Consider the following 11762-nt stretch of genomic DNA (forward strand, 5'->3'; position numbering starts at 1 on the left):
AAGGAACCTTTGTTAAATAGTTGAGGATTATACATTTTATTGATTGAATAATACATTTGATGATTACTTTGTTTATTTTTTTTTGTGAAATGTATTTTTTAGACAGTGTATATAATAATATCAATCAAATTCATCCAGAGAAATTTTCCAATATCAGTTAAAGTGTGTTTGTTGATATATACTATAGGCAGTGGGTTTGTAGTACCTGTCAAATTCATCCAGAGAAATTTTCCTATGGTAGAGAAAATTCTGTGTGTTGTGTTTTGAAGCTTCATATTCATCCACATAAATTTGACAATGGCAGACTAAAGTACTGTGTGGATTGTATTTTTTGAATTTGATAATTGTTTTGTACTAACACAGTGCATTAGAGATTAAATGATCATATAGGCACCTTCTTTGGCGAGATATGAGTTAAATTTATCTGTAAATTTTCGGTAGCTTCATATCAGTCATTTCAAGAAATGTGCAGACCAGACAGAGCATACAAAAAATTATTGTACAACCAAGAAACAAAATTAAGCTCTTTTGGAATTTCTCTGAGTTGAGAATTTCTCTGGACCAGGGAAGAATTTCTCTGGACTCACTTCAACTCAGAAATTTGTGTCAAAGCCAGAGAAATTTTCCTCACCAACTCGGAGAAATTCCTCCTCTCCAAATCACTCAACCCAGAGAAATTCATAACTCAGAAATTCCATCTTCTGTCAAATTCATCCAGAGAAATTTTCCACCATCAGAGAAAACTATCTGGGCATTGTGTTCTGAAATTTGAAATTCATGCAATGAAATTTTCCAGTGGCAGATAAAATTACTGTGTGCTTTGTGTTTTGTTGAGTTTGATGATTGTTTTGTACCAACACAAAGTATTACAGATTACATGATCATATAGGCATCCCCTTGGGACGATACAAGTTAAATTTCTCTGTGAATTTCTGGTAGTTCATACCAGAGAAATTTCTGCAGACAATTTTCTCTGTGAATGACAATAATAATAAAAAATATATATTATTAACCATCGATAGGTATGAAATTTACATTAGTTGAAATAAAAAAAAATGAAATTTAGATTAGTCAAGAAAGGATATATACATATATGTCAAGGATCATCATTCGTTCAATGTATCAACAAGAAAGGATATATACATATATGTGAGACAATTTTCTCTGTGTGGATATGTACATTGTCTTCCTTTCATTAGTTTCACTATTACATTTGTGGTTCTTCTGGAGGTATTTCAATTGGTTCAGTCCATGACCGGCCAACTTCGGTCACAAATCTCTCTATGAGTTCTGCCCTCAGCAATCTTATCTCTTGTGTGGACAATTTGGAGCTGATAGGTTCATGCTTACTATATTGTTTCATTATATAGCAGACAAAGAGGCCACAATCCAGACTGCATACAAATTATAGGTATTGTTAGTTTTAAGAAACATCCAATTCAAATTATCTTATTTATAGATGTATGAAACTTACGAATCGCTTTCCTGTTGTGGAGCATTGTTGACATACTCAAAGTCGTAACTTGTGTTTTGTGAGTTTATTAATTTGAAAGAGGGTTGTGATTGAGCGTCTCTTTCATGGCAAGCTTTCAAAAAATTCTCCACGTAATCTTGCTGCAAAAAAATAATTTTTATATAACAGAGAAATTTATGGACAAGTCAATGGGATTCTATGAAAATTATCATCACATAAAGATGATGATGGATCAGAGAAATTTGCACTCGTTACCAATTGTTTTGCATCTTTGAAATATTTGTCTTCTGCATTATCCCTCATTGGCCTCAGTGAGTTGTAGAACCTCCATAAATTGTCTTGTTTGTCCAGGACAAGCAAGGTCCAGTGATTTCCATGTGTGAACTTCTCATTACCTCCAGTATTTATTGGGAAATGGAAGTTCCTCCATGCTGTTTCAATGTGCTTGTCAAATAAGGATACTCGAAAAGTTTGATTTTCTGTCATCTTGATGAAATTCTGTGCTCAGAGAAAATCAAAAAATGGTTTTGTTATGACTAGTCACACAACTGACTTCAAGAAGTATATTAAGAAGAGAAAGTAGAAAGTAAATTCCAGAGAAAATCAAATAAAATTGTAGTAACATACTAAGCACATGGATGTGAAAAAAAATGAGGTTGGTTGTTGTCTCTCTCTCATTTGGTCAGCCAAAAGGATCTCTCCATAGCCATCAATGACCTGAAAAATATGATTTATAATTGTAATATTGTTTTATAAAGGCTGATGGAACATTGCAGAGAAATTTTGATGAAAGGGAAAGACTTACATTGTTGGCAATTTCTTTTTGCTTTATTAGGTTTCCAATGTCTTCAAAGGTAATGAGATTCAACTCACTTGTCCAAATTAAAGCTCTACAAGATGACAAAGAAGGGATTGAATTGTTGTTAATGCAACATAAGTTTGTAATTTGTTGTTTGTTATGTTCTATTTTGTTTGTTGTACTTACTCAAGCCCAAACACATTTGATATGTGCTGCAAGATGTCTTTTATATGATCTTTTATCAATCTTGAAATTGGAAGAGTTTGTGGAAAGACCCAAGATTTTCTGATGTTTATAGGTTGAGGCAAGATGTACGCATCAGCATCAAGCACTTCTTTGTCCTTCGTGCTTTGCTCAACTTGCTTTGCAGCTTGTTTTGAAGCTCTAGTCACTTTCGCAACTTTGGGATATTGGAATTCTGGATCATGCTGCTTTTCCTTCCTTTCTTTCTTTTGCCTTTAAATTTTTTATCATTGATGTCGGATTTTTTTTGACTGTAGACAGTGAAAATATTAGGAAAAGTGAAATTTCTCTGAAGCAACAGATGATATTTCAATATGTAAATTTATTTAATTCAATATTTTGCAGTTACCATAGAGTTTCTTCTTTTGTTTCGGTTGTTGTTTGTGTGGCATTTGTTGTTGTTGGGTTGTTGGTTGTTGTTCCACTTGCATTTCAACTATACACAGGGAAAGTCAAACAAGCCCCAAAAATGGAATAAGAAAATATACAGAGAGATGAAATGAGCAGTAGAAATATAACTAATGTGTTCAGAGAGATGTAACTTCCAGAGAAAATTACCAATGACAGAGAAAATTATAATAAATAGAAATTTCTCTGAGTTATGTTGGCACAAGGACATAACTTTTTGTGGCTCAAGATTTTCACTGACCTTGTGGTTGAAGTTGTGTTGGTGTTCGGTATGGTTGTGTTGCTAGTTGGACGGATAGTTCTTGAACTTGTTCATGCAATTTAGCATTTTCAGTTTCAAGCTCCGAATTTGAACACCTCAACTGTTGAATTGTTTTTGTATCGTCTGCTTTTTCAACCTCCAACATCCTTAGTTGCATTCGGAGTGTGCTTTCTTTTTCTTGAAGTTCTGAGTTATGTGATGTCAGGATTCTTATTGAAATATCCTTTTCAGAAAGTAATTCAATCCAATTTCTGTCTTCTTCTTTTCTAGATTGAGACAGTGCCTTCAGTCTTTGACGTAGATCAGCAATTTGGGCATCCTTTGATTCCTCAAATTCTTCAGGCTAATGCATTGTTGAGCCACAAATGCCATCATGTTGTTGGTCCATCGGCTCATTATTTTCTTCTTTATCACTTTCATCCTTGTTCTCTTCTTGTTATTCATCTTCTTCTTCATCTTCATCTTCTTGTTCACTGTCTTCTTCTTTTTGTTCTTTGTCTTCTGGTTCTATTTCTTCACTTTCTTCACTGGTTTGTTCTTCTGTGCTGCTTGCTTGATGTTCTTGTGCATTGCTGGCTTCATATTCTTCTGTGTTGCCTTCTGCTTGTTCATTCCCTCCATCTTCAGATGGATCTTGTAATGTCTCCTTGAATATGACAATTGCCTTTTTTAATTCTTTCTTCGTCTTTTTGCCAAGACAGAACTCCTCTGATGGGTTTTTGACTAGCTGCTTGTTATCAATCTGTAACAGGAGACTCTTTTATTACAGAAATGTTACAAAATTCACTGAGAGAAAAAATTCAAATAAGGAAAATAAAATTCATCTAAATGATACTAATGGGAAACAAACTTCAGAGAAAATTGTATGGGCCAGACAAAATTAGAGACATGGAGTTAATTTTATAGGGCAGAGAAAATTATGAAACAAGCAACATAATTTAGATATCAGAGAAAATCAATCAAGACATATAAGTTAATGTTTTACTATAATTGTGTCAGAGAAATTTGAATTCCAGTGAAAATTCATTAGAAGGGTAGAAATAAACAGTGTTTATCAAAGATGCAAGGCACATAAGTTATGGGCAGAGAAAATTACACACAAGGAGATAAAGTTTGATGGGCCAGAGAAAATTATGAAACAACCAACATAATTCAGATATTAGAGAAAATCAATCAGGGCATATAAGTTAATGTGTTACAATTGTGGTCAGAGAAATTTGGATGGCAGAGAAAATTGATTACAATGGCAGAAATAGACCAGTGGTAAGCAAAGAAGAAAACATAAATTGATATTTTAGAGAAAATTAATCTTAATCAATCAACGCACAAGGAGGGAAACAAAGCAGTGGTCAGAGAAATTTTGGAATTTCACTGAGATTTCAGTAGCAATAGGAATCTAACCTGTCGAGGTGCAAGAGAGTGGACTGGTGTCTTCTGCAGCTGTTTCGTCAAGGTTTGCAGGTTCCACTTGGCACATCTTGGGAAGTCAGTTGTGTTACTGTCTTCCGAGTCAATGATAGTTGCATGTTCACATAGCCAATACTGTGATGAAAATGAAAGTAAATAAAATTTTGTAAACGCACAAATTTTTAAGTATGATAACTGCAAATTTGAATGGATATTATACTTACCAGCAATGCAATGACACACCCCGTAACTTTTTCTGGAGTTTTGTGCAATGCCATGATAGAATCAATCAATGTTGATGTGATTGCTTCCGGCCAATCATATTGTTTCATTGATTCAAGAGGTTCCACATACTTTATAAAAACCCAACCTATTGAATTCCCACTTGTTGCAAAAAATAGAGTGAGACACAAGTACAATGTAACAATGATTGCTACATCTTTGAAGTCAGTTGGTTGCTTGCCTTTCATTGCTTTGACCAAGGCATTTTTAAGAACAGGACCAGTGAGCCTTGTGTCCTTTTGGAATCTTCTCCTGAGGAATGCAGATTTTGGCTTTTTAGAGTATCTTAATGACATGGCTCCTTTACCTCCTTCCAAACCAAAAATCAAGGTCATGTCATTTGTTGTAAAGGTCAGGTTCTTCTTCCCAACTGTGAATGCTTTTGTTTTTTCATTGTAACATTGGATTATGGCAACTACGTCATCATCGGATTTCCTAGATTTCTTTGGATCCATCCTTCCAGTGGTTAGAGCTTGGATCAAATACCAGAATGGGGTCTTTTGAAGCTCTAGAAGATGTTTTGAACTGAATTTAAGTGTTTGAAAGAAGGAGATGACAGATGAGAGGTTGGATCGGAATTGAATGCTATAGTGAGCTCTCTTTCTGTGGAGTTTAACAGGTTTTTTCCCCCTTGAGCTTGAGTCTTTTGAAGTTGGGGTACTCATCTGGATGCTAGTTGCTTCATCAGCTTGGACTTGTGTGTTTTGGGAAGGAGTTTGTGGTGTTTTAGTGCTGGTTTTTGATCTTAGATGATAAGAGGACTGAGAGAGTTGTTCTTTCTTGCTTGGTGTTTTGCTGCTGGTTTTTGATCCTAGTCCATAAGAAGACTGAGAGAGTTTCTGTTTTTTGCTTGGTGTTTCCGGTGTTTCGCTGCTTTTACGTTTTGCCATTTCTAGACAATGATTAAAACATAGAGATGCCAACATTAAATCCCAGAGAAAAATGGACATGTCAGAGAAAATTACAGATAAGGGAGAACATTACAAAAAAGAGAAAATTGGAGATGCCAGAGAAAATTACAGATAAGGGGAAATTACAGAAAATTGGACATGCCAGAGAAAATTGGACATTAAAAATTAAATGTCAGAGAAAATCAACACAGCATCATAAACATGGGAGAGAAATTTTCAATAATTGTTTAAATTACATATAGAAGTAAACATACCAGAGAAAATGAATGATAGAAAAAAGTAAACATGGCAAGCGAAAGAAAATTTCCATTCCACAATTAGCAAAGATAAAATAAACAAAGTAATGTAAACATGCCACTGAGAATTACACCCTATTGAAATCAAGAATTGAACAAAATAAACATACCAGAGAAAAATGCACATTCTGGAGAAAATTACACATTCTTGAGGAAATTTCCAATCTAGAGAAAATTTCAATTCATAATATTAAAATGCAAGAGAAATTTACATACACAACCAGAGAAAATTAACCATGATAGAGACACTCAAGGGAGGAAAGTGGTGCGATGTGGTCAGAGAAAATTATAAATACCAGAGAAACTTAGACAGGGGCAAGAGTGTAATAGACATTGCAGAGAAAGATACATATTCCAGAGAAATTTACAAAGCAGAGAAATTCATAGACAAAATGACAGAAACATGTTCAGGAATAAGATCAAAATTCAGAGAAATAACTTTTTCTCAAAGTACACATGGCAGAGAAAATTCAAATAAGAAACATTCATTCCAGTCCATAATATTAAAATTCCAGAGAAAATTAAAAATGACAAAGACACAAGGGAGGAAAGTGATGTGATGTGGTCAGAGAAAATTATAAATACCACCCTGTGACAGAGGCAAGAAAGCAATAGACATTGGAACCCTAATTAAAAATACCAGAGAAACTTAAGACATTGGAACCAAAAAATTCCAATTAAAAATACATATTCAAGAATACATATTACAGAAACACAAAATAAACATGCCAGAGAAAATTGAAAGAAGAAACGTACATTAATAAAAAATCAGAGAAATTCAAATGCCAGAGAAATTTACAGATAAAATCACACAAACATGTTGAAGAATAAGTTCAAAATACACAGAAATAACTTTTTCCAAATTCAGGCAGCTTTTTATTACGAAATTGAAACCCTAATTTATGGAAGGTTATTATAAAATGCTATTAACTGTGTTTCCAGAGAAAATCTAGTTGTATTGTAGAAAAACTGACCAGAGTTAGGATGATACTTGAATGACGAGCTGATATGGCCCGAGATGAAGATGCGACATGACGAAGATGGACTGAGATGATGATGAGCAGTGAAAACGAAGCTTTAACCTAGGTCAGAGAAATTTGTGAGGAAGGAATGAGAATGATTTTTGGAGAAGATAACGAAGCTCTAATGTCGATGGTGCAGATGATGTTGAAACCCTAATTCTGCTGTTCTCCTGTTCGTGAAGATGCTGGATGTTTGGAATGTAACTCAGACGTCGGAATGAGTTGGTTTCTGTGTTGATTTTGGCAAGGGTATTTTGGTCCACAAAATAATTAAAAACGCGCGCCAAGTTGTTTTAGGGACGTGATGCATCACTATCTTTTTGGGTGTTCTTTATCCTCTAAATTGTTATTATTAGGGACCTTAAAAAAAAATCTCCCTTTACAAAATAACAAAACAAAAACAAATAAAACAAAACTTGAAATACTTAGGTCAAATGTCCAATTTTTGGATTTTAAGGTCAAAAGAATATGCATTATGTATTGGACAATTTTGCCCTTGCGATTGTTTTGTATTTGAAAACTTTAAAATCTCACAATTTAATTTCTACAAATTCATTTTTAATAAAATTGATATTTTTAAATTTATCTTTTTGAGATTTTTTAAACAAGATTTATGTTGACTATAAAGCTTTAAAAAGAAAAAAAAATAAAGACAAACATTTATATCTATAAAAAATGAGATTTGTACACTTTTAGATTAAAATGGGAACATATATGTCTAATTTTGTACTTAGAAATCATAAAATTGGGTTGAAAAGTGGGAGACAGATATATCTATCTGTTATTTTAAATTAAAAAATAGAGACATATATATATATATATATATATATATATACTAGTGGTAATCCATGCTATGCACGACATGTAAAAAATTAATAATATATTTCTATACAAAATAAAAATATTAAATTTTTGTATGCAATTATGAAGACAAAGAAGATTGAAATTTATAATTTAAGTCCCATAATTTTATCACACTTTATTTATTATTTTTTAATTTGTCACAAAATTAATCATGTAACTTTTAACCCCTTACTAGAATTGCAAACTTAGGTGAGCTTAACCAAAACAACTTGAGTCGAGCTTAAAAGTTTTTAAAGATTAAACAACATAGTTTTTGATTAAACGAGAACTTATGCAAAAATTCAAATTAAATTTGAGTAGACTTGGGTAGAAATACCAAATAACCTGAGAAACCAAAACAAAATTATATATATAAATTATTTGTTAATTTATTTTTTAAATAATAAATAAAATTAATTAAAAATTTAATATTAATGAACAAAAGAAAAAACAATATATTTAAGATTTTCAGTAGAATTTTTATTGAAAATATTTAAAAAATACACCTTTTAGAAATAGATTATCAAATAAAGGGTTGTTATCTTTTTATCTTTTTGGGGGTCACATCATATCCCTATGTTTCTATACATTTTTTTGTAAAAAGTAAAAAAGTATACTTAATTATCTTTTTTAGGTCACATTACATCTTTATTTTTCTGTACATATTTTCGTAAAAAGTAAAAAAATATACTTATTTGGCACTTCCCAAACTGCCACTAAGTTTATATTAAAAAAATTTACTTTTTATAATGGCATAAATAATTTAAATATATGATTTTCTAGAAAAAAAATTTAATTTAAAAATTACAATAAAATATTAAATAGAATAAAAACAACTTTCTTACAAAATAAAAGTATTTGAATAAAAAAAGATAAGAATAAAATTTAATATGGTATTCTCATTTAATCTGGAAATAATTTTAGATGAATAATAAATTATTACCTATAACTCTCTCTTTTTTAAATAAAAAAAGTTTAACGAACAATCACTTTTAATAAAAAAAAAAAATTAACATTTCTTTCTAATTTGTTTTAGTAAAAGTAATTTTTTAACAATTTGAGCCAAAGATATCCTTATTCTTTATTTTAATTTCTTTAATTCACAATAGAGATTAAAAAATAAAAATAAAAATAAAAAATCTAACAAAATCCATCATGTTTGGTAAGTACTAAAAAAATTATGTTTTGTTCTTTTGTCAAAAAAATATATATAAATATTAAAAAATATAATTATTCAAGTCCTTATAATTTAGAAGGATATAATTTTTTTTTATAAAATTTAAAACAAAAAAAAAAATTAATAGTGATTAATAATTTGAACATATGCATTTAAACCAAATTATATTTAGATCAATAATATTATAACACATGTGAATATTGATCTCATTCTAATTGTAGTAATATAATTTGAAGAAGAATTTAAGTTTGAAATTTAATTTTATAATTTAATAAATGATGCAAAATTTAAGGAATGAATATTGATCTCATTCCAATTATAGTAACATAATTTAAGCAAGAATCCAAATTTAAAATTTTATTTTAAGAATATAAAATTAATTTATAGACCAATCATATTGTAACACGTATTAACAAAAAAATTAAACAAAATAAAAAAATGAGAAAAAAGAATTACAACTTTCAACATTAATGAAATGACAATATTTTACAATTATAATAGTATATAGATATATAGATAAGGGGATTTTTTTTTAGGATCCCTAGTATTAAGATTTTATAGCATAAAGGACATCTAATATTTTCATAATGTCTAAAGTCCCTCAACATTGATCTAGAAAAAATTCGATTCAGAGAAATTCTCTAGATTCCAATCTAGAGATTTCTCTGGATTCCTAAAGAATTTCTCTAATTTTCGCAAGAATTTCTCTGAGTTCAAACCAAAAAATTTCTCTGTCTTTCCAATCGCGATGTGCAATACACAAATCGATCACTCAAAATAAGTAACAACAACAACAACTAATATACATACATACATATATATATATATAGAGAGAGAGAGAGAAACTCACTAAAAAGAGAATTTCTCTGAATTTTGAGAGAATTTTTTAGTTTTCGCAAGAATTTCTTTGGGTTTAACCTAGAAAATTTCTCTAGGAAGCAACAACAACCACCAATATTCATATATATATATATATATATATAGAGAGAGAGAGAGAGAGAGAGAGAGAGAGAGAGAGAGCTCTCCTCTACAGCTTTGCATATCTTGGTGGGTAGCACAATTACCTTCTGGCAATCAATGAAAGCTTCGAGCAATTTAGGATAGAGAGGGTGAGAAGTGACTTTGGCTTGAATTGCACTTGAAACTTCTTCTTCTTCCGAGGCGCTTCATCAAAGTTAAGTCACTATTGTTGGAGCATCAGAGAATGCCGAAGAGGCGACGAAGATGTGGTTTGATCCGAACACTGAAGAAGAGACAACATGGTAAATTGAAAAATCCAATGCCATTGCATGGTACTTCTCCAACAGTGAAATCAAAGCCATTGATGCCTGGTATATATGTACGTAAAGAGAAGGCCTGGTTTCTTGCATTTCCTTCAGGAGGGAAGGCCTAGTGGTCTCAGATTGTGGTCGAATCCCAGATATTGTCTGGAAAGTGAGAGAAAGTGTGTGTTTAAGGAGAAAGATAGGGAGAGAGAAAGAGGATATGTTGAGGGACCTTAGACTGTAACCAAAAAATAAATATATTGTGGGTCTTTCTTATTATTAAAAGTTAGAGGGGAATGTTAGACTAAATTTCTCTATAGATAAATCATAGAATAGATCATTATTTAAAACTTATATATAATTGGATAAATCATTATAATTTTAAATTTAAATTAATTGAATGCTTTTCATATTTAGTACCCCTCAAATTTGAATGGAATTTTTATTGATAAATCCCATTTAGAAGTGTTTTAACCCAAGAAGTCCATGAAGGAATTTTTTAACCCATTTAGTCCCATGCATGTATAGTTTTATTCCATAAAGTCATTTTTTCTTGATTTACACTATTTTCTTGGATACTTATGCCATTATATTTAATTTTGATACCCTTATAAATATTTTTTGAACGGTTAGCAATTTTATGATGTGAACATTTATATTTTAAAATTCACATTGGTACGAATGTAAAATTGGCCCGTGGGCGGCCTGAAACCCGCCCGCGAGCCAGGGCGGGCCCGACCCATTGACAATGTGAATATTCACATTGACATGTTAATATTCACATTAATAGGAGTATAAAATTGGCCCGCGTCTCGTGGCGGCGCGAAACCCGCCCGCAGCCCATAGGCGGCGCGGGGAGGGCCGGGCCGGGCTCGGCCCGTAGACAATGTGAATATTCACATTGACATGTTAACATTCACATTGATAATAGTATAAAATTGGCCCGCGGCCCATGGGCGGCCAAAAGCCCGCCCAGGGCGGGCCAGGCCCGGCCCGGCCCGTTGGCAATGTGAATATTCACATTGACATGTTAACATTCACATTGATAGGAATGTAAAATTAGCCCGCGCCTCGTGGCTGCTCGAAACCAGCCCACGGCCCATGGGCTGCCCGGGGTGGGCCCGACCCGGCCTGTTGACAATGTGAATATTCACATTAACATGTTAACATTCACATTGATAAGAGTATAAAATTAGCCAGCGGCCCAGGGCGGGCCTGACCCGGCCCGTTGACAATGTGAATATTCACATTGACATGTTAACATTCACATTGATAATAGTGTAAAATTGGCCTGCAGCCCGACTGTAGCCACGGGACGCGGGCCAATTTTACACTTCTATTAATGTGAATGTTAACATGTCAATGTGAATATT

The 11762-nt window shown here is 32.2% G+C and overlaps 1 protein-coding gene across 1 annotated transcript; it reads right to left on the reverse strand.

Annotated features, from left to right (window-relative positions):
* Nucleotides 1–3043: 3043 nt before the first annotated feature.
* Nucleotides 3044–5765, reverse strand: LOC145800518 (uncharacterized). The gene is made up of 4 exons (XM_082890205.1): nucleotides 4818–5765; nucleotides 4588–4728; nucleotides 3706–3928; nucleotides 3044–3057 (listed from the first exon to the last, which is right to left on the reverse strand). Exons 1-4 carry the CDS (start codon nucleotides 5763–5765, stop codon nucleotides 3044–3046), a joined length of 1326 nt encoding a protein of 441 aa, XP_082746331.1.
* Nucleotides 5766–11762: the final 5997 nt, after the last annotated feature.

The sequence above is a fragment of the Camellia sinensis genome, chromosome 10 (genome assembly GCF_055761805.1).
Source record: "Camellia sinensis isolate YWXY chromosome 10, ASM5576180v1, whole genome shotgun sequence".
Taxonomy (NCBI): Eukaryota; Viridiplantae; Streptophyta; class Magnoliopsida; order Ericales; family Theaceae; genus Camellia; species Camellia sinensis.